At 40.9% G+C, this 24,601-nt stretch overlaps 1 protein-coding gene across 1 annotated transcript in view; it reads right to left on the bottom strand.

Moving 5' to 3' along the window:
* ARHGAP5 (Rho GTPase activating protein 5) overlaps window positions 1-24,165 on the bottom strand; it is a 47,112-nt gene extending 22,947 nt beyond the window's left edge. Inside the window, exons 1-3 of the mRNA XM_054162089.1 lie at window positions 23,899-24,165; window positions 15,920-16,026; window positions 8,564-12,462 (exon numbers count right to left, since the gene is read on the bottom strand). Coding sequence (XP_054018064.1) covers window positions 8,564-12,286 — 3,723 coding nt within the window. The 5' untranslated portion in view covers window positions 12,287-12,462; window positions 15,920-16,026; window positions 23,899-24,165. The remainder of the gene's footprint in view (window positions 1-8,563; window positions 12,463-15,919; window positions 16,027-23,898) is intronic.
* Window positions 24,166-24,601: the final 436 nt, after the last annotated feature.

The raw sequence follows: 24,601 nt of genomic DNA on the forward strand, positions 1-24,601 counted from the left end.
TTTAATCTCCAATTTGAGAAGTAAAAATTTCTCTAAGGAATTCAGGGAACAATAAACAAAAAACAATCAAATAAAAAAGAAAGAAATTAAAAAAAAACCAAACACAAAACACCTTGAAGTCCTTTTCAAAGTGATCTACAAGTGAAATAGGATAAGAGATGATTGTTGCAGAGCTATTCCATAAAGATGCAAGTTGGATTTCACAAGGCAAAGTTAAAATAATGTTATCTGTTATTTCCCATTATGTGGGCAGTGTATGCTGGGCAGTGACTGGCTGGAAAGCAGCCCTGTGGAGAGAGACTTGGGGGTGCTAGTGGATGAGAAGCTCAACATGAGCTCTCAATGTGCACTTGCAGCCCAGAAAGCCAATCAGACCCTGGGCTGCATCAAGAGAAGTGTGGCCAGAAGGTCAAGGGAGGTGATTCTCCCCCTCTACTCAGCTCTGGGGAGACCCCACCTGGAGTACTGTGCCCAGTTCTGGAGCCCCTATTACAAGAGGGATATGGAGGTGCTGGAACATGTCCAGAGAAGGGCCACGAGGATGATCAGAGGGCTGGAGAACCTCTCCTGTGAGGACAGACTGAAAGAGTTGGGGCTGTTCAGTCTGGAGAAGAGAAGGCTCCAAGGTGACCAAATTGTGGCCTTCCAGTATCTGAAGGGGGTCTACAAGAAGGCTGGGGAGGGACTTCTCAGGATCTCAGGTCATGATAGGACTAGGGGGAACGGAATGAAGCTGGAGGTGGGGAGATTCAGGCTGGAGGTGAGGAGGAAGTTCTTCACCATGAGAGTGGTGAAGCCCTGGAATGGGTTGTCCAGGGAGGTGGTTGGGGCCCCGTCCCTGGAGGTGTTTAAGAGCAGGCTGGATGAGGCTCTGGCCAGCCTGATCTAGTGTGGGGTGTCCCTGCCCATGGCAGGGTGGTTGGAACTAGCTGATCCTCGTGGTCCCTTCCAACCCTGACTGATACTATGATACTATGTATCATGCCCCACTCCTGTCCAGTATTTATTAAAAAAGTCTCTCTCATGATTTCTCTTTCATTTGGAGTGAAGTGGGAAAACCCTTCAATGACAGCAAATAGCAAATCTTCCTGCAAATAACTATCTATACAATCTTCACCAAAAAAAATCCTGCAAATTAACAACAAAGCTTTAAGGTGTTAAATACCCAACATCTTATTTCCCCATTCTACTTATCAAATCCCCCTGTGGAAGGGCTTGTTAGTCTAAGCAAGTCCTCTCTGACCAAGAGGGATTCCCCTTTTTTCCTCTCACCTCCATCCAACCAAAACTACCATCGTGCTTTATTTATCAGAGGAAATACAGCTATTTCCCTACTTCCCACACACTTCCCTACTGCTTCTAATGCAAAGAAAATTTTTTTGCCTGCTGCATTTGTAGTCAGGCCTAGGGTCACAGAGGACAAAGTCAATAATTTTGGGACCATTAAAATGTTTCATAAAACCACGCACCATGAACAGCATTCATTTTATAGGCTTAATAAAGTATTTGTAATCTCTAATTCATGGCTAGCTCTTCAGAAACTACACAACATATGAATAATGCAGATGATGGTCCCCAACATTATCTCTTTCTCCTCCTTTCATGCCATTTTTAGAGTTCCAGCTTGTTACACTGAGTTTTAAACTACAGAGGCTCAAGAAGGCATATGGCTCCAAATATGCATTTTAAAGAGTGTTAAATTTGAACAGATGAAACTTGAAAGTGCAGCTTTTGATATTTCCTATACTCCCTGTGAGAAAAAATAATTCACTGCACATTCCAGTCTGAAGTAGGCAGTACTTTGCTAAATCAACCACTGAATTTACACAAGAACAGCTGAATTAAAAAATGTAAGTTGATCTCCCATTTCTCACATGTATTAAAACTGAGATCAACACACATGGGCTATACAGTTCCTGACACTATTTCAGTAATAGTTACAACATAAAATTTATAGTGTTGAAATTATAATGAGAGCAAACAAGTTTATGAATAGAAAAATAGATGTCAAGCCTGTATTAGTTACAGTCTAAAGTAAGAGCAAGACACATGAGAATTCATCTAGGTGCCAGTGGATTGTTCGTGTTGCTATCCAAACAAGTTTTCAGACTGATTTAAAGCAAAGAGCCTCTTACAATGATGTTGGTATACAGCAAAACGGGAAGAGTGCAATTCACAATCTTCTTTGAAAGCAACCAATGTTGTTTGCAAACAAAGTTACAAGGCGTTAAGTTTTAAAGAACTGGTTTGCAGATTTAATTTAACAACAGCTGGCAACCTCAGTTAGGGGAAAAAACCAGACTTTGAACAATAAAACTATTGACTGTTGGGCAAAGAACAAAAATAGTTAAGCATTTTCAGAATTAATAACTTTTAACAGTGGCATGTCAGTTAACAGTGGTCAGTTAACTTGCTATACGGTTTAAAAGATCTGAAAACAAATCCTAACCACAGAGAAATAGTTCAAATAATTGCTTCCATATCAAAAACAAACAGACAGAAGAATCTTACTCCTACTTTTTTTAACAGACCATCTTATTCCTACTTTTACAAACGTATTAACAAAATAATTCTTCCTAAGGCAAGGCAAAAAGCCTGCAGAGTTTATTTCAAGATGAGGCTCTGCCTCTCCCTCTGCTGAAACGTACTCAGGTTATTTGCTATTCTTGATATGCTGGGGAAAATAAAAACTAAAACTAAATTTAGACACTTGCCATGTCTTAAAGGGCTGACAAAGACAAGAACTCTAAATCAAATGGCTAAATTTTTAATACTCATAAATGTCACAGTAAAAATAAACAATAAGGTCATTAACTGTAACTTCATGGAATTGCTACAGGTTTTGGTATCGGGCAGGCTTCCTAATGTAACATGCAACTGTTAAATTATGACTTACTATTTTTTTATTTAGTAATAATAATAGATAAATCAATAATAATAAAAACCCAAACAAACAAAACCCACACACATTTCTGTCAAGCTTATTTACACCTTGAAAATGTGATGAGAACAATGAAAAGCCAAGGAGCACTGTAGTTTGGGCCCTATATCAGCTCATCAACTTCATGACAGTTGCAGCTTTTGGGTTGCTGCACACATACAAAGTTCCTCCTGTCCAAGATTTAGGAAAGCTTCATCCAGCAAGATCCTTATCCTCTAGGAGTGCTAACTGCCCTTTCTTGGCCTTTCTGCCTTTTCTATCTGCTGCTTCCTATTTCCAAACTCATCAAGTTAAACTACAGCCATAATTAATTTATTATATGGCCTGCAAGGCTGCTGCTCTTAAAGAAACTGGTGTGCACAAAGAAACAATGATGCTCCACGCTACACTTTTGTATTACATTGCTAAAGTTCCTCATCCAGATAAGCATCAACTTGTAGTTCCCACTTGCAATTTTTGCAAAGGAAATGAATGAGCACACAGCTCAGCTGGAAAGGTCTAATTTGGCAAAGCAGAAACATCTGAGGCAAAGTTGCATGTGAACATTGCATTCTGTGCCTAGCTGCTCTGAATTTGGCAAAACTGATAAGGAAACAATCAAACACAGAAAGCATGTTGATTCAAGGCAGAATTCAGTCTGGAAAATGCATTTAATCCGAGACATACTTTGTGTAATAACAGTAGAAAGGACTAGGTGCTTTTTCATAAGAGAAACTTTTACAGAAAAAATGCCATAAGGGAAATTAAAAAAACAAAAAGGCTTTTCACAGCTTAACAAATATTGGCATACAATGTGCACTTGAAAGCTTTCAAGTAGTGTCCACACACAGTTCCAGACCAACTTAGATAAAAATTCCTCCCAAGTCTGCTTTCATTTCTCTCCTTTTCTCCATTTTTCTTCATATACTTCTCTATCAGAAAAAGTTTAACAGCCCACTTGTTAACAGCACATGCAAAGGCCGTACAATAAACTTCTCAGAACATTTGGAAATATGGTACTAACATAAACTCAGAGAATCTTGGAATGACTTAGGTTGGAAAAGACCATAGAGATCATCTACTCCATCACAGGCAGAGATGCCTCTCAACTACACTCAAGCACTACACTACAGTGCTCAAGGCCTGGCACTGAACACCCCTCTTGGAGAAGGCATCCACAACTTCCCTTGAGCAGCCTATTCCAGAGTCTCACCTCATACTAAAGAATTTCTTCCTAAGATCTAGTCTAAATCTACTCTCCCTCATCTTAAAACCCATCTCTCTTGTCCTGTTGTTGGACATCCATACAAAAAGTCCCTCATCAGCCTTCCTGTAGGATCCCTTCAGGTATTGGAAGGCAGCTCTAAGGTTCCCCCTCCAAGGGTATTCTGTTCTCTAGGCTAAACAAGCCCAGCTCCCTCAGCCTGACATAACAAAGGTGTTCCAGCCCTTGGATCACCTAGACTACACTAGGCCAATTCAGTCTCCTCCACTGAAAACACGTATTCTTTTCTAGAAGGAAAGAAACTACCATCAGCTGATTTTAACAGCCCAGACTGTTTTAAGACATTTGATGGTGGCACACAGGAAACTACTGCAGCAGGAAACTGGATGATATTTAACAACAAAAAGGACAGACTTAAGGAAAAAAGCATGCAGTGAAATGTGCATATAGCATGTACAACATAATATATGTTGTACATAATATATACATAATATATGTTGTACATACAGTAGATGTGCATGTACTGCAAACCACCTGTACTACATGGTGGGAAGTCATTAGCTGGAAAGGAATAGGCCAAAGTTTCCTGATGTGACAATAAATGCAGTTAAGAAGTTGGATGCCATCACACAACTGTGTCTGGTAGCAAGTCCTAGTACAGATCCACAAATACTGAGATTTTATGATGGACTGCTATGACATTCTTTCAATGCTATACTCTCAATCATCCTCATTTAAAAAAAAAAGTTCATAGGGAATTACAAAACCTTTTTTAATCTTCTAGAACTCAGATCAAGAAGCAGCCATATTCTCTTCACCTGTTCAGAGGTGATAGCCATCACAAAAGGGAAAAAAATCATTTCAGGAGAAAGGAAAGGTGAGAACCGAATATCACAACAAGATTCCTCCCCAGTACAAAGAGTAGTTAAGTCACAGAGGAGTTTCACAGAATAGCAAGAATGAGGTGCTAGAAGTTTTCAGAGGAATTATTTCTGTGATAACTGTAAACAGAGTTCAAGGATTGTCTGTCCAGTTCTGTCTACCAGGGTATAGAAACAAGACCTGAGAACATAAACGTGATGTTAGGGACAACACTGGGCAAATAATTCCAACCAAAGCACACTTACTTAACAGTTCTCTGTTGCAATTGTTTCATTTCCTTTGCTACTGAGCAATGTTAGAGGACATTGAAAAAGTCATGTAACCTGCTTGCCACGGATCTGTCATTGCTGCACTTTCCACAGAGACAAAAATTGCCTTTTGCTTACAAATAGCAACAAGTAATGCTGTTCTGAGTGTTCTGCCCTTAATAACATGTACACACAATTAAAAAAAAAATAAATTCAAAATCTCTGAAGTTTGGTAGGTATGTGTCAGCAGACCAAACTACAACTGTTGCTTTCAGGACTGTAAAAAGGAACCGTTGTTTCCCCTATTCTACTATTTGCCAAAACTCCCTTTCTCCTTCCTATCCATCCAGTTCTCACCTTCTTCACCTCGGTTTTTAACCTGAACCCTACAATCACTCTATACCCATCCCCTGTCTCCCTATCTGTCCTGGTGTCCATACTTCTACATGATTTTATTATGTAAGCTGGGAGACTGGTCTCTGAAAGCATCAGGACAGAATGAGCATCCTTCAGCAACGTCATGTCTCTTACTTGAAACATGTTATCCTTAAATGTTTTCTCATTCTAGTTCTGCCTTTAAAACATTTTCCAGACCCCTCCCAGAGGGCAGAAAATACCACTTAATGAAACTTTCCCTGTGCTAAGCTTCAGAGAAACTGTCATAAATAGGGGGGGGGGGGGGAGGGAGAAGCCTATTCCCCCCTCATAAAAAAGGAAACTAATTAATACACTCCAACATAATTTTTTTTTTAAAAAAAAAAAAGGGAAAAAAATTCTAGGCATGAACCACATAGGCAAATTTTGTCTCTAGATGAAATCTGCTTTGCATAACTGAAAACTCAAGCACAAAACCCCCAAGCGACTGTGCATAGGAGCTCTCTGCAATACCACACAAGAAACCCACCCAGAAACACCACATTCCTCAAACCCAACAAAGATGAGGATCAAGAATGTTACATCCCACTTGGGCTTTAAGAAGCAATGGCATACTACAAAGCTGATTTTTTTCTAAACAAACAAACAGCACACAAAAACCAACCAACCACAAAAAAAAAAACCAAAAACCAAAAAAACCCACTTAAATTTAAGTAAAAAAGTTGTAATTAAGGGCAGAGACAATGATGATTTCAGACTTCAAAGGCTGAGCTTTTCCCAAATAAATTAAATTTGCTCAGAAATTTTCTATTTTGTAACCCCTGTAATTTTAGCAAGAATAGCTACACATGTATCTTACTTTTTCAAACTTGTTTGTAAAGGGAATGGATCAGTAAGGACTGTCAGAAATAGTCAGAAAGGAATACAAAAGTAATGTGTAAACAGTGGTCCACTGACATCCCTCACATGGGCTAAACAAATCTCAACATGGAAAACATCATCAAAATAATTTGAGGTTTTGCAATCAAAGACTGCTAGCTACTCATCTAAAACAACATAGAAAACCATGGTAGGTAAGTTACAAAAATAGAACTGCATCTCTCAAAGCCAACTAAAAATAACTGTTCAAAATCTGAAGTAGGATATTACAAACTGGAATGCCTCATTACGTGAGCTACAAATACTCGCACTTCAATATAATTCAAGTCAATACATGTAGAAGCCACTACTTATCAAAAGCATGATGTACTCAATGTTCTCAGCATGAATGTTTGCAAATATTTTTGCTATCAAGTTCCATTTTTCTCCATCACACCAGGAATTTGTACTTCTACCATTAAAAGTTTTCTCTGTCAAGGCTAAAATCAAAACAAAGAAAGCCCCAAACGCACACACAAAACCAAATCACCAACAAAACCGAGGCTCCTGTACTCAAGAGTCTTAACCACTGAGAAAAACTTACAACAGCCTGAAACTTCTGACTCAGTCTGCCTCTCAACTGGATAAAACCAAAAGTGGAGGATTTCATAAAAATATAAGAGGGTTTCCTGACACAATGTCAGGAAAACAAATCCCACTACACTAGCTCTACACAGTTTAGACATAAATATTGAATTCCAAGGAACTTTCTGTCAACACAGCTGAGACAGTAGGAGGATTATGAATACCACATTTCAATTTCTGTGTAGTAAGGTTATTTCAAAAGGATATAAATTGGTTTAGATAAAAAAAATTATTTCCCAAAGAAAATAATGTCAAAGTATGTTTAACCAAATTACTTTATACCACAAGATATCATTATCTGTGCTTATGAGTAAGCCTTAAGAAAATTTAGTGTCATGTAATTCAATTCAGCTTCATAGCTGCCTGCTAGGAAGTGCAATTCAGAATTTAATCAATTAGTAAACTATCTATGCTATATTTGAACAAAACTTATTTCTAAATGCTACTCAAGTACTGCCAGATCCACACAAAAAGGGATGTTTCATGCTACAAAACACACCATTGAAAAGGTCAACTTATTTTGAGACCAGAAATAAAATAGCTAACCAGGAATGCATCTCTTTTAATGATAAACCAAAAAACTACATTCAAGACAATGACTGCTAGCCCAAAATTAAAATCTAAGCTACAGAGAGTACCTATCCAGAGCCTACACCACAACACAACATTGAAAAAAGTTTTTTTAAACAGTAAGTCAAAAAAGTAACTAACTATTGAGCATAAAGATCAAAATGAAACACAGACATTTTTAAAGTCGAGTATCACATAATTATTCAGAAACCCACACTGGGTAGGCATTTTGTTCCCTTTATTTTGTTTGAATAGAGATTTGTACAGGCAGAACAGCTTTCAACTAGATTATTTGCTTGCCCACACTAGGAAAATGAAACCATCAGTAAAACCACTGTACAAAGTTGCCTTTTCGTGCTCTTGGTTTAGAGTTCCAGGTAGACAACTGAGAATTAAAAAGAAACCACTCCTTTCATTCACCAACCCTAAACTTCATTCCAGCAGCCAGAACTGCACAAACTGAAAGAACCAGTTCTACACAAGAACTCATAAAGCAGCTTTTTATTTATCTGTTCTTTTCCCTTTTTTTCTTTTAATTAAAAGCTACAAGTAACAAAAAAGGATCTACGGAGTGAATTCTATCTTCACTTACTCATATGGAAGGGAGACTGCGCTTGTATACATACAGGTGAAAAAAACTGAAACTTATTAAGCAACTGACAAATCATCTCATTCTCTCAGCTTTGCTTGCTCCAAGCAACACAAAAAACCCCCAAGCAATGCTGTATCAAAATTTTAAAGCACTCATTTCAAAACTGGGTGCAATTCTTGCACATTTTGCCTCTTCCCTTCCTAGAAAGCACAAGAATTTATATACTAAATGTAAATCGATTGACTTACCTTCTTATCTTCTTTCACTTTTTGGGTTTTCTTTTTCATTTTTTTATCATCCAGTTCTTGATCCGACGTAATAGCAGGGTTATCTATGCCACCCTTCCATGTTTCAACAGGTGAAAGCAGTGGATCTTCTTCACTTCCACGATGTCTCCCTTTCCTTTTAGTTTTAGAGGTGGTGAATGCCTCATCGTCACTTGCATCTGAATGTGTTCTCCTATAGTAAGACTTAGCTTTGCTGAACAGAGTCTTAGACTTGTATTTGTATTTTGAAGGCCTTCTTTCCCCATGACTTTTGGACACCCTATCAGAAAACCCATTTTCTTCCTCACCTTGGCTGTTTATAACAATCGAGTTTCGAACCTTAATAATACGATTCTGACTATCGTCTGGAACCGCGTAGATATCATCTCCAAAGCCCTTAGGTTTGAAAATAGTGTCAAGAGGTTCAGCATAGTTGTCAGATTGGTCTATATCTTCTGATGGTGCTGCAGGCACTCGGGAGGGTTGTTTCCTGGGGTTTTTGCCAATACCTGCCTCAATCGTTTTCAGGAGGTTAGGGTCCAGTTTTTTCACATTTGTTCTTGGAACAAGCGGTTTCGGTTTTATTGGAGGAGGCACTTTATGGTTGCGTTCATGGTCATGACAATTGAGTGGTGTACTGTGAATAGGATACTCATTCCCTTCCAAATCCAATCGGTACTTTGAACGGTCACTAGGTGCTGGAAGTAATCTTACATCATCACCAATCGGACTGTAAGGTGGTGGTCCTTCAGTATCATCCTCTGAATCTGGATAATTATAGTCAAGGGAACCTCCTCTGGGAGATCGTGGAAAGACATCTTCACTTGTATGCATTGTTTCCCTTGTGCTGTCTGACATATAAGAACTCTCAATCATGTTTTTCTTCTCTAACACATCACTGAAGAACAAAGTGAAAACCTCGGTTTGACGGTGATACTGAGACAATGAATATAAAGCTGTAAACTTAGCAGTAATCTCTGTTGCTATGTGCTCTCCTTCAGTCATGAGTTCCTTGATTGCTTCATTCTCAAAGAAGTCTGCCTGGCTATCAGTAACAGCCACCAACTGGACAGGAATCGTATCCTGAACTTCAGAGAGAAATGCCCGAAGCATTCCCATAGACGCCTTTCGCTTTGCAGAATAGACCAGGATATATCCATGAACAAGTTCGTCTTTCCTCACACCAATTGAAGAATGATATGACAATATAGTTATCTGTATTCGACGCCTCTTTTCACCTATGATTTTGTCAAGCATTAAAGAATTATTTTGGCCAGCCTGAGCAGCACTACAGGAGTGAGAGTCAAGGAAGGGGGAAAGAATCAGATCCACACTAAACGGATCACCACACATGGCACACATGACAATCCTTAAGTCAGCTTCTGACAGATCTTTAATGGTAGGAACTGGGCTTACAACATCAAAATTGTGTTTAACCGCTTCCAGTACTCCCCTCAGAGCTTGTTTTATTTGGGTCTCATTAAATTTGCGTGGATAGGTACCAGCAGGCACATCTACAAAAGGACACTGTAATTTGTTAGCCAATTGCTGTCCCTGATGTCTAAGAATAGGCAGATTTTTACTAACACTGTCCCTCTGGTTAGCCAGTATTAACGTAAATGGAAGATTAGCCATATACTTGTCTCTCCTTATCTGAGATGCTTCAGCCCTTATTTTTGCAATGCATTCCCCTATAAAATTCAGTGATTCGATAGAGTTAAAGACACAGAAACAACCATGCGGTTTGAAGGTTGAGGTCCACAGCTGAGTCAACAGGTATGGGGATTTCGCATCAACTGGCCTAAGATCTAGTTCATATATTTTCCCATCTAATGCATATTCATCATCAGTGGACTGTGTCCGAATTTCATTTGCCAATTCTTGTGCAAGGCCATCTTTGCCCAAAATGAAAAGATTGACTTTATCGATGTTGGCACTATCATGGTATAAGTTTGAGCGGCCATGGTCTAGCTGCAGAAGACTGCTGGCAAGTAACTGCTCCACTTTAATGTCAGTGCAATTCTGGCCACTGAGACAAGTCTCTTTAGTTGGGTGATAAACAAACCCTATGTGTTTAAGCAGGAGAGATTCTCTATCAGGTGCAAGTTTCTGTAAAGCTTTGTATCTAGGTTCTTCACTCAGAACTGCATGAATTTCGCTCATTTTATCTGAACTTGGTGTTGCGTTCAGATCCAGGTCATAAAACAGCTCCGAATGTTCAAAAAGCATTTCCTGAAACTCCTCTTTGGCTTTTTCAACAATCTCCCTCTGATGTCTAGCATACACTTCTTTACTGTCTGCATCAGTGATGTATTTGAATGCCTCATCCTCCACCACAAAACATATAACTTCTTCCCATGGCTGTCCGGGTGAAATGAACTGGATTTTCTCAAGAGTTTTTTTGAACTTCTCCTTCATTTCAACCCTCCTCTTTTCAGATATAAGATGCTGCACATGGTTCTGATAAACTTTTTCTGCCTCTAGTGTAGTGAGAAGGTCAAATGGAATCCTTCTGTCATTCACTTTATCTATATGGTCAGTTTCATCCCAGGGTGTTTTTTCAAGCACTACAAAACAGGACTGGAAGTCAGGCCTTTTCTCCATTATCTTCAAGGCTTCCGCCCAGCCCAAGTGTTCAATTTCATCAAGATTCGACAGCAGGGTATTAAGAGCTCTTGGCAATGCATTAATGTATTCTTCTTTCCTTTTTCTAATATGTTCCTGTTTAAGTTGCTCTATGTGTTTTGAAAAAGTATTTTTGGCCTTTTTCGTTCCTTCCAAATTTATGTACTCTTCATAATCAGGGTGGTTTTTCAGTTTATTACTGACAGTTTTCCAAGTGGCATGATAGTCTCTCACAGTTTGGACAAGCTTTTCAAACTTATCTGTTGCTGTAACAACCAGCTGTCTTTGAGTTTTGTAGGCATCCAGATAGGGGATTATTTTTGGTTTACCCCGAGTTTTGTCCATCATTTGTACCAGTGCAGTAAAACACGTTTCAACGTTGACATTGAATCTTGCCGACGTTTCCACTACCACAAGGTTCTTCTTATTTGAAGCAAAGGCCTGAACCTCTCGCAGATAATGATCCACACATTCATCACACTTGGTTGCTGCTATTATTATGGGTTTCTTAGATTTTGAGAGTTGGATGTAGAGATTATTCACAAATTTAAGCTGATCATCAAACTTCCTATTGCATCCTTGGCTTACGTCAATGCACAGTAAAAACCCATCTACACTTAATTTCCCTTCAGGCATTTGTTTTTGCTCAAAGTCTTGCTCCAAGCCTAGCTGATCTGTGCAAATGTACATGAGTTTTTCTGCTGACTGCAGTTTGGAGGCAGCTGCACGTTTTATGTATGGTTGTAAATTCGTACTCCGATGAGGCAAGAAAGTTTGATCATCAATGAACTCAGTCTGTTCAATTACGTGGATTCTGCACTCGATGCCATCCTCACCACTTTGCGTTACGTCACCCCAGTACAAAAAGTGGTCATTGTTAACAACTCTTCCTCCAAAGTCAATTGTGCTAAGCACAGAGGTATGCTCGGGATAATATTCATCTGCTTTTGAACGCACGAATCTATTGCACAAACACGACTTTCCGACTCCACAATTACCTTTATCCTTCTCAGTTCCAGACAGTCCAACAACACTAACAGCATAAGATGGGGGACGTGGCTCTTTGTTTTTTGCCATCATAACTTTCCTCTCATCCTTTTGCAATTATCAAGGTAATTGTATGTGGTTTTCATTCTGGAGAGGTTCCTACAAATTTAAGTTGTACATCCAGGGTTCCAGAAATCGCTTTCAGATGTTTCTGCCTCAGCTTGTCATCGAGAGTTCCTCAGATAACCAGAACGAGCAGGATCATCTTCCTAAACAAAACAGAGGGGGAGGAAAACAAAAAGTTAAAGACTGCAGCTATTTCTTTCCAATATCCATGAGAGAAAAAGAGATTTGCAAAAGCATTTTTGTTTGCTCACCATGAAAATTTTACAACTACTTCAAATGGAATCTTACACTCATAGTTTGTTCAAGTTAATACTATTTATATTACAACTTTTAAAACAAACAGGTTTTAGGCAGTCTAATACCAGTTCAACACCTTTTTCTAATAGGGGATCAGTATAATACTTGAAAAAAAAATAAACCCACAACAACACCCAACCAAATAACAAAATACCCAAACCCCCAAATTACTGTTTTTCTCCACAGCTCACAGGCACTGGAAAGTATTTTCCACTACAACAGAAAAACTTGATACCCAATCCAAAATTCATATACACGTTTCTATTCACACTTGTACTTCCCCTAGATAGCATGCTTACTTGCATGAATAGCATTACTTCCACATGTGTCTGTAGGCTTGAGTTTGTGTTTCAGTAAAGAAACCTTTACAATAAGAAGCTATATAACCAGGAAGCTGGGAATGTGTCTCAGCCACTACCTACCTGCAGAAGTAAGCTACTTCACTTGTACAGTAACTGTGAACTGCTTTCAAGAAATCTCTACTCTGAATTCTACAGAAAAAATACAAATACTGTCACACAGACAGTAGAGACTTATGACTGAGATTTTAGGATTACAATGTTGTATCATTTCTTCTGTATCCAGGGAAAAACCCAAAACTTTTACCAACTATAAAAAGAAACTACTGTACCTACACTCCAACAGATTTATTGCAAGGTTTTCCAGTGGTTTTATTTAAGTTGTCATCAAGTATAACAATTACCACTAACACTCACTCATTAATGAGAAGACTTTACTTACATACATAACAAACAGAAAGGTATTTAGTGGTTTACAAACAACTACATTATGAGAAAAACATACAAAACTGAATGTCTGAATGCCTAGGCAAAGCAAGTTGTGATCAGTGGCATAAAATCTAGTCAGGGGCCTGTAACTATCAGTGTGCTCTAGGAGCCAGTACTAGGTCCAATACTGTTCAACACCTTTACTAATGATTTGGATGATGGAGTAAAGGGTACCCTCCTCAGCAAGTTTGCTGATAAAAAAATTGGGAGAAGTGGCTGATGCAGCAGAAGGTTGTGCTGCCATTCAGGAAGATTTCAGCAGGATGGAAATGTGGGTTGACAGGAACCTTATGTACTGCGAAGTCCTGCATAATAATCCCAAGTACCAGTGTATGCTGGGACCCCACAGGCTGGAAAGCAGCTTTACAGAAAAGGCTTGAAGATCCCAGTGGACAGCAAGCTGAATACAAGCCACCAACTTGAACTTGTGGCAAACAATACCCTGTGTTGAATTGAACAGAGGACTGTCAGAAGGTCAAGGTAGGTGAACCTTCCCCTCTACACAGTACTGGTGAGGCCACACTTGATGCACAGGGTCCAGATCCACAGTACAAGAGATTCAGAGCTATTGGACAGAGTCCAGCAAAGGACTAATAAGCTGATTAAGGCACAAAAGCATCTCTTACAAGGAAAGGCTTGGAGAGCTGAGATTGATGAGGTCAACCCTGAGCCTTCTCCAAACTGAACAATATGTACAAGTATTTGGAGGAAAGGTGCAAAGATGACAGAGACAGGCTCCTGGTGGCATGCAGTGACAGGATAAGAGGCAATGAGCACAGACTGAAACACAGGAGGGTACATCTGAACGTCAGGACATGCTTCTTTGTTGTGAGGGTGACTGAGCACTGGCAGAGGCTCTCCTGAGATGAGAGGTTGCGAAAGCTACCTCACTGGAAACATTCAAAAGTAGCCTGGACACGGCCCTGGGTAGGGGTCACTTACTAACACCTAGAAATAGGAAACTGACATTCTGATCAGAAATATAGTAGTGATTAGTATTTACTGCTTTATTATTTACAGCACCCTATTTGTAATTAAATCCACTGACCAAAATGCAATGTAAAACAACACACAGAAAGCCAGCTTTCCATCACAGGCAAGGAGAGTATCTTTTTTATAACAAAGTACCAATTTCATTACAAAATGAAGAGGAAGGTAAACTTGGATTAAATTCTCGCACATGATAGCTTTTATGATTCAAAAACTCAAACTTTTCTGCTATGTTTTAGGAATGGTTTTTTGTTCAAGTCAGCTTACTCAGACACATTCAGAAAGATAAGTTGTGTTTTACATTTTGCTTTCTACTGTTTCCACTGCATTTTTTTTTCCACTCTTAAAACACAGAATTTACAGTTAATAGAAAAGCTCTGGGAATAAAAATACTTAGCCAAAGTAAATCCTTCCCAAGCAGTGTTTATGTTACTACAAATAAACCCAGTGTTTTCTTTCTAAAGTAAAGCTTATCACAGTAGCATCATTCAGACTATTAGAATGAGAATTTTAGTCAGCACTTCCACTATAAAATGTTTTCTGTTTACCACAGCACAATACAGATTTGACACACACTAAACTGGAACACAGAGATCTTCATCCACACGATTACTTCATTTAGTCAGGAAGACATTGTCAATTTGCAACTAGTTTACAAGGAACAATCAATACTTTCAGATACTCTACATCCTCACATAGCAAAGGCTCTTCCTTCTCCAGCAATAAATGTTTTGTCAAATCAATACATTTTTAAGTGACTAAGTACAAAGAGGAAGGTGAAATGGGACACTGACAGAGGGAAAACAAACAGTCTCTCAGAATTTCTAATGTTTTTCACTGTAGTGGGAACTGAATCACTGAAGGTATTTAAAACCAGTGTGGGTTTATTTTCACTTTTTTATGGTTTCTACCCTGCATTGATTGTACAAAGCAAAATCACAGAATGGAATCTTTATTAATTTAGTCATAAATCTGGTAAAAACCTGATATCATAATGGCTTCACATTTCATGTTTAATCATCATTAAACTTCTCCCCAAATGGAAGATAGTTCTTTTCAGCACACCACTAATTTAAAAGTATTTTGTCATTTTGTACAGTTCTAAAATACATACACTGAAAATTCATGGCAAGTTAGTTCAATTATCTTATTTCAATCTGCCTAATTGTGTTATAACAAATTCAATTCATTGTCCCCTTCCCCCCCTTCATCTTTGTTACAGATTCAAAGGAGGGGTTGTTTGATTTCCCCAATTAATTTCAGCCTTCAAATTGAAAATAATAGAGCATTTCTGTGTTTAAATAGAAGAATGCTGAAGAGTTACAGCAGACACAAAGTGTATGACATCACTGCAGAAAGAATCCCTGACCTTCTACAGTCACACCACAGAAGCTTGAAGCTTGTCTCTACAGTCTTTCAAATTTGTAAATGTAACTATAAAGAGAACAAGGTGCATCACCTTGTACTCATTCACCCATCACCCCCCTTAAGGACAAGATTATGGAGACCTAAAACCGAAACTTACCCTTAGGAAAACAAGGTGCAAAGCAAGATGATTATCCTGCTGTGATCTTCCTGCAGTAATGTCACACATTTAAGCAGTGTCCTTCAGTAAGTCCTTCCCTGAGGGATCTGAAAACGGAAAGCAAGATTTGTTAATACTGTCAAACTTAAGAAAGTAAAAGCAACAATCAGAGTCAGTACAACACTTCACCTACGTATGAGCATTGTTTTCCTCATTTAGAGCCTGCAAGCAGAGCTCAGGACTCAAGCTGGTCTTCCTCTTAACTCACAGGGTTTAAATCCTGTAAGCACTGTATTAATATATTTGAAACAGAGGGCACAATTCATCTTCAGCAACTGTGAATTCCTAAGTTCAACTTAGTATTTTAACAATACATAAGCCACAGAAGCCTCTTCTGGAAAAAATTAGAGTGTCACAGATAACAGACAAAATGTGAGCTATAAAAATCACTAATCACTTGTAGCAGAATTTGGAATTCTAAAATATCCAAAACAGGATTTGGTAAGATAAAATTGTTGTAGTAAGTAAAAATACATAAAATGAATGCGTATCTAAATACATTTTACTACTCAAAAAGAGTAGAGTCTACCTCAAAACCCTTTTACCTGTAGCACAGCATTTCTAAATTAAAATGCCTCAGACTGTGACAAATCAGTAAGTGAAAGTATAATTACATTTGAAGATTGTGAATTTTCAACTAGGATACAAATTAGAAGTAGAATCTTAATAAGTGTTGATTTTACAGCAGGGATGCTGATATGAAGTCACAAAAATTGGACTCTCTTGCACCAACTACTTCAGTCTGCAGCCACACAAAACAAACTTTGACTATTGGGCCAGCTAGGCACATGTTAGGACATTGAAAAGGAACTTGAAGCACTTGCACTGGGTCATGATGTAAGCCACTTTTAGCTAAGGAAAGGTGTCATTTTTAAGCAAGATGCAGCACCATGCTATGTATGTGCTGAACTTAACTTTAAGAAGATATGGAAGAGATTTTTCTGCTGGGTTGAAGGTTAAACTAGATGATCTTGGAGGTTTCTCCCAAACAGATCAATTCTGTGATTCTTATTGATTTGTCACTTGTGATTTTATTCTTAGTAATTCCACTGTGCTTTGGGAATAACATAGCTAACTGACAAAAGTCTAAACCTGAGTAAACTTTATTTTGGATAGAAAAGGTTTAGAATAGAATAGAATAGAATAGAATAGAATAGAATAGAATAGAATAGAATAGAATAGAATAGAATAGAATAGAATAGAATAGAATAGAATAGAATAGAATAGAATAGAATAGAATAGAATAGAATTAACCAGGTTGGAAGAGACCTTCGAGATCATCGTGTCCAACCTATCATCTGACACCACCCAATCAACTAAACCATACAACCAAGCATCCTGTCAAGCCTCGCCCTGAACACCCCCAGCGTCGGCGACCCCACCACCTCCTCAGGCAGCCCATTCCAATGGGTAATCACTCTCTCTGTGATAGCAATAAACAATATACCATTACCACAACAATACTGCAATTCTCAACTTGGGGCATCCAAACACCAAAATCATTAGGCAGCACACTAACAGTCTTGCACTATGCCTGGCTTAATGCAAAGCCAACCTAACACTTAAAAGAGAAGATGGGAGTTTTAAGTCACACTCCTGCCCTTACCTCCTAGCTGCAGCACTCCTCTGTTCACAGCTAGGTGAGCAGAGCAGATAGCTGCTCATGAGGAAACAGATTATGGGACTCTGAAGATGAGAATGTGGAAGAGCAGACAAAGGAAAGTGTCTCTTCCTGCAAGAATTCATCTGGAGCTTAGGAGAGGGAGATGCCTGGAATTCTGCAATGCACAATGCCACAAGAGACAGCTCAAAGACAGGCTCCCACAACATCAGCCAGAAGTATTAAGAGGCCAGAGAAAGGCCTGTTTTCAGATACAAGTCTCCCAAAGTCTGCTGCTAAACATTAGCATAGAATGCCATATTATTAGCATCTAATAAATACTAAAATAATCACCTCACATCATTTAGTAATTGTGGATGCACAGAACTTGTAGCTTGGTCTACAGCCAAGAAAGTCAGAGATAAATACTCCCAAGTATTTCTGAATACATTTCAAAATTGTTTTCTGAACCTAAAAATGTTTACCGTCTGCAAACCCAACTGGGCTGAAGTAGAAATGTTGTCTGAAAGACTACAGAATTGTTCATGACCCACAACTATTTAAGCAGGTGAAAATAAGTGTTTAACCACAGTCCTTTGCTCACTCCATCTAGATCCAAGAGTTCATGGACCAGTATTTTGCAGGGTTAATTTCAATTACCATAGCCTTATGATAATGTTTGCAAATTAGCTGGCCACACAAAGAAAGGCACACTTGGGCGGGGGGGAGGGAAGGGGAAAAAAAAGGCTACTGCAGCGTGTATGACTACACTAAGAGAAAGTTACTGTGACCTCTACAGCAGATGACAAAGTAAAAGCAAACATGTTAGATATCACTGAAATGGTTTGTAGGATGCCTTTGGAATGCACAGCACTTTCAAATATCTTGATTCCAAGGAAGTTATATCTCTGGACTGAGGTTACTGCCGACAGTAAGTTTTCATACCAAGTCACCCCTCACTTCATAATTATCAAGAACCAAACCTTGGCTTGGAAAATACCAGAATTCCAAGATCTATCAACACATCAGTAATTACAGTTCTAGCCAAAGCATACTGAAATAATAATTCAACCACTGTCCCTTCAAGAATGAAAAAAAAAAATAATCTAGGGTTCATGTAGCTTAAGGTAATGTTGTCACTTCTCTCTCAGTATTTACCAAGAGGTATCTTTTTCACTTAAGCATAAGAAATCTTCTCATCAAAAACCTTTTTAGAAACTGCATCAGATAAGGAGCATACCAAGAAAAGATTCAGATTGCTTACCAGGAAATAAGCTCCATCAAACAATAAACAATACAGCAAAGGACAATGCCTTGAAATGCCTGTCATACTGACACTGACTGAAAAGGATGGTGAGTGAGTGGTATGGTGGTAAGTCTGGTAACACAATAAGAATGAAAATGGATTACCACAACTGCTGCTCTTTTCAGATTCATAGAATCATACACTTATCAAGGTTGGAAAAGACCAGATCCCTCTGTAGAGCCTTTCTGCCTTCAAGCAGATCAACGTTTCTGCCCAATTTGGCGCAGTCTGCAAACTTACTGACGGAGCACTCAATCCCTTGTTCCAGATCATTGTTAAAAATATTAAACAAGACTGGTCCTAAAGCAGAGCCCTGGGGAAAAGAACTTGTGATCACCTTCTAACTGAATTTGACTCCATTCACCACAACTCTGAGCTTGGTTGTCCAGCTAGTTTTTCACCAAGCAAAGAGCACACCGGTCTAAACCACGAGCCACCAGCTTCTCTAGGAGAATGCTGTGGGACACAGTGTCAAAGGCTCTACTAGAGCCCAGGCAGACAACATCATCACCTCATCCAGTTTGTACGATGACCAACAATCGCCCCTAAAGGAGTTACTTTGTCTAAATAATTCTTTGCAAAGTAATCAATTTCTTTTAAAAAGAGTGAAATTACTGCCCAACTTATTACAAATCAATGCAAAACTGTGTTTAAAAAACAGAAGTTCAAAGCTCTTAGTTATTACTAAATTTAGTAGACTTCTCCTACTAATAACAATACCCTGAAGGCCACCCATGATTAAATCAGGGCCTGAACTTAATTTCAAAATCAAAACCAAAAAAACATTCTGTAGCTGGAATCTAACATTCCAGGGGTCATCTACTGTCATTGTTGCTGTTCACAAAAAACAAACAGCAAACCAGCCTACACAAATTAGATCAAGGTACAACAAACAGGTAAACTGCAAAGCACTGCACTGGCCTGACCTTAGGCCTCTCCAGTTGCTTATCTACACATTTCTGATTATCTGAGAGTATTCAAAACAGATTCAAAGCCTGTATCATAACAGCAAAGTAAATAGCACAAGTCCACAGGAAAAATAAATTCTTAAATCACTTTGCACAGGAGAAGCTCCTACTAAGGACATGCAGAGTGTTCACAGAAGCCTTCTTAGTGCAACACTACCTGATCAGGCTTATTTACAAAGTTATTGAGGAAGAACACAAAAGAGCTAATGGAGAAATCCTACAACAGGGATCCAATAAAGAACTGATAAACACAGAAGAAAAGAAAACTAGAAGCAGATGAGAAAGGAGGGATCAAGCTGAGCACAGAAAAAATGGCCAAAATGCATTTCCTGTAAAAAAAGGAAAAACATCCTGGCAGCAGCAACTTCAACAAATGTCACTGACCCACATATTTGGATCAGTTCATTTGTTTTCTTCATGAGGAACCACAGTATAGAATCCAGGATTCAATACTAAGTTGTGAGACTTAATTCAAACAGTAGTTTCTTGTTGGACCTTGTACAAGCCCTATGTGCAATTCCCACCTGTGTAAAATGAGAACACTGGTTATCCATGTCTTCTTAAAATCATGATGTGAGCAAGTAAAAAGGGATATGTAAGCAGCAAATAATAGTCTGCATAATAATTAGCCCACTTAAAAAAAATCAATGCCAAGATGCAACAATATAAACATTTCCAAAACTGTGAGTGCAGGTACTGGGTGTACTTTAAATGCAAACATTCTTCTGTTATACTTGAAGGTCAGCTGATGTAGAAGTGCAAGAAAATGTGTAGGCATTTTAACTCAAAGCCAAAGAAAAGAACTCTAATTTACCACAAAATGTAACCCGCAGAACTAATGAGAGGTGAATTACATCAGCTTTCAATAGGTGTTACTAACTGGAAAAGCACAGCTAATACTCAAGAGTCAAAATAACTTCACTACAATTGTTTCTGATTTTTCCTGTGGGGAACTTTGAACTGGTTTTTCTTTAAATATGTCATTAAAATGCAGACATACATGGACGAAGCGATGTGAGGGTTCAACCAATAACCTGCACAACAGAATACTCTTAAAAGTACTTTTTAAAACTGATGAAAAACCCGAGACTATTCCAGCTCACTTACACTGACCGTTAGGGTAACAATTCTCAGGGAGGAAAGTTAAGAAAAATAAAACCGAGGAAAGAACAAAAAATACCAAACCCCACCGAACCACGATGAGTTTTGCGCTCCCATTAAAGACGAGCAATACAGATACAACAGCCGAGTCGAGGCAGTCCCAGCCCCCGTCCCCCGGTCGGCAGGGCACTGGGCCCTCCTGCACAGGTAGGAGCGCAGCGCCCCCCCCCCCCCGCCGCCGGCACTCCGCTTACGGCGGCGCTGCGGGCAGCGCGCGGGCGGAAGGCGCGCAAGGGCCAGGCCGCAGGAGGCGGGACCGGCCCGGCGCGCCCCGGGACACGCGCGCTGACGACGCCCCCTAGCGGCGACGCCGCCGGCAACGGAGCTCTCTTCCCCAGGACGGTGCGTTCTCCACCCCGCCACCGCCAGCTCCCTCGAACAGCCTTCTTCCGTTAGCACACAGCAAGGGTGCACCGCGGGCTTCACTCCCACAGGTACGGCATGCCCACAAATGTGACCGTTTTCAGCTTGCTCACCGGCAAAGCCATGCCAGCAAAACTCCCTGCTGCACATCGGGCCTCACAAACTTCCAGTCAAGGTCAGAGAGTATCACCCCTGAAGGATGCTTTCTTTCTACCTATCATCTTAGGAACACAGCACGTATTAGTCGACTACAAGTAACGGTGGGGAGTGTTTTGAAGTTTAATGCAAAACATTCCTGAAGGATGCTAGTACATGGGATTTCTCTTCTGTTAAGAAAGTACCTTTAGAAGTCTTAAGGTACCCCCAGCATCCTTTTTAATACCTTTCTGAAACAGAATGGAATTCCTTTTGCATCGTCTACTCAAGAAACAAGTCCCAAAAGGGAAGCTTGCACAGAACAATCTATTCTTCTGGTCAGTGCTTTGCTTGCCTACAAAGTTTGCACACGGAAAAACACCTATGGCTTTAGGAAAGCACATTTTATCTCTAACCTCAGAACCATGTGCAGCATTTCATTCTGTTGGTGCTAAATATAAAACAGTTTAGTCTGAGCCCCAAGTACTTAATTGGATTATGTTACACATGCAACACCTTAGCTAAAATAAAGCCCAGTACCAGGGAGTGGTAGGCATTTGGTTGCAATTATTTACATTTTTACAACACTGGCAGCTGCTTTATACAGGAAAACTAAGGGGGAGAAAAATCCTACTATGTAGGCTCGGTGTGTTCCAAGCTTAAAAAGCAACTTGCTACAGTAAAACAAGCCAGTGATAATGTAGCCAATGCTTAAACAATTTCTGATACACTACTATATACTTTGAAAACGATCAAATTCACATCATACTCCCCAAGCTCCAGTAGCACTGAGTTTCAGAAGAGTGCTATAAATAGAATTGTAATATATTATCACGCCTTTAAAATCATTTTCAAAGAAGCACAAAAGAGAATAAACTCTTCTAAAAATGCACCTGGATGAATGTTTGTAACATGGCTCATTTTAGGTTTGTACTTTAGATTTAAAATACATATGGTATGGGGTGGGGTGGGTTTTTTTTTGAGAAAGCACTGAACTCTGGTCACTGATGTCACTGCTGAAAGCAGCTGTCACACTGAAGAACCTTCAGAAGGTAAGACAGCACAGCAGAAGAAAAGCTACCTATCAATTTCTCATTCATTTATGGGGGGGAAAAAAAAAAGTATCAGTGCTGTCACTGGCTTCAATGCATGGGTTTAAAATGGACGTCCAAGTGACCAGTGAATGCTGTTCTCTCGTCACTGTTTGTACTCTGCAGAGTTTTCAGATTTCTGTCAAGGATCTTTATTAAAAAAAAAAAAAAAAAAATTAAAAAATCCTCCAGTTATCTGCATGACACTGAACTAAAGAATACACACATACCCCCACAGACCTATTTTGGTCTAGATTAAAAACGTTTCCCTCCTACTTATTAAGGAAATATATTCCATGCTGATATCAAAAGCGATACAGGAGAGGGCACAAGGGGAGTACATAGGAAGGGTGGGGTGGATTCTGGGGGGGAAGGTGACAAGTATGTCTCCCTTTTATAAGTAAATGGTCTTTCTCCTATTTTTAGTAAGAACAGTGGTTTATACTCCTTATATTCTCTATTTACAACACTGTAGCATTATATCTGTATATCTCTCGTGCTTTCCTTGGGTGGAGAGAGTCTAAAGGTTATGCTGGTTGAAGGGATTCAAAATGCTTGAGAGCTGCAACACTGCAACTGGCTACCCTATTTCAAAGCCTTAAAATCCACCTGGTGGAAAAACAGAAATGCACACACATCATTAGGAGAGTGAAGTTTTCTGAAATCTAATATCCAGCAATATGTGAAGGTGAAAGGAAGGAGGAGAGGAATTGACAACTGTTCAAATTTAGTAGAGAAGGAAAAGCACAGCGAAGACGAGAATGAGTAGCAGGAGGCAATGAGGAGGAAAAGAAGTACGGAGAAAGAAGAACAGAAAAGAGAGGGGGAAAATGCATTGGGAATGGAAGAAGGAAGAAAGCTAAAGGAGTAGGGGGAAGAAGGGAATGAGGAAGGAAGAAGAGAAGAGCAGGGAAGCTCCCCTTCCTGCCTTCCTCCCTCCCTGGAGAACCGTGACCAGCTGGCAGGCTCGTACAGCAGGCTCAGACCCTCCCATTGCTCAGGCCTTCATCACCTGTCTGGGACCAGGCACACCGCTCCCTGCCCTTCCTGCCTCCCCTCTCGCGCGGAGGGGCCGACGGGGCCGAGCCGAGGGGGCAAGAAGGGGGGCCGGCGCCCCTCTCCCCACGCCAGCCCCAGCCCTTTGAACTGGTTACAGCCAGCGGCCGCCGCACCAGCTCGCCGGGCTACAGCCACCGCCTCCTCCTCCCCGCTCCCCTTCCGCCTGCTGGGCCGGCCGCCCCGCGCCGGGCCGCCGGGCCGGGCCAGGTCCCACGGGACCGGATTCCTCCCCTCACCTCGCGCCGTCGGGATCCGGCTCCTCGGCGGCGGCGGGAGCGGCAGCATTCCCGGGACGCTCTCTCCACGCCGGCGCCCCCGGCGGCTTTTCCTCCCCGCGGGGCTCTCTCTGCTCTCCGGCCCGCAGCTCCCGAGCGCTCCCGAGCGCCGCAACCCCGTCGCACCTCTCCGTTCCCTCCCCGGCGCTCTCGGCTCAGTAATGGCGGCCGCCGCGCTTCCCCGGCTCTCGCTTCGCTGACGGAGTCTCTCTCTCCCCCTAACTTTACCTCAGCAGCTTCCCTCCCCTCCCCCCTCCCTCCCTCCCGCCGCCGCGGCTCAGCGCGCGCCCGCCCGGCCAGCTGCGCGTGCGCGGGGAAGCGCCTCTTCCTGCCGCCGCTGGATTCCCCGGGAAGCCTGGGAGAGTGCGCGCGGCCGCCCGCCAGCTGCGCGCCACCGCGCGCCGCCCCGCCTCCACTCCCCTCCCCGGCCCGTGCGGGCACGCGCGCCGGGTGCCTCGCTTGTGCCCCGGTGGCCGCATGGGTAGCGCGACCAGCCGGCAGGCCGGTGGGTTGCGAGTTCTAGTCCCGGCTCTGCTGGCGACGCAGGCCAGGAAGCCACGGCGCTCAGGACGCAAAAGCGGCACCGAGGTGTGGTTGAGTACGCGGCCGCGTAGGCGGCGACGGGGGCTTGTTCCCGTGCGCGGCCGCCTCCGCGGAGGGGCCG

Source organism: Dryobates pubescens, chromosome 5 (assembly GCF_014839835.1).
Source record: "Dryobates pubescens isolate bDryPub1 chromosome 5, bDryPub1.pri, whole genome shotgun sequence".
In the NCBI taxonomy this organism is placed as follows: domain Eukaryota; kingdom Metazoa; phylum Chordata; class Aves; order Piciformes; family Picidae; genus Dryobates; species Dryobates pubescens.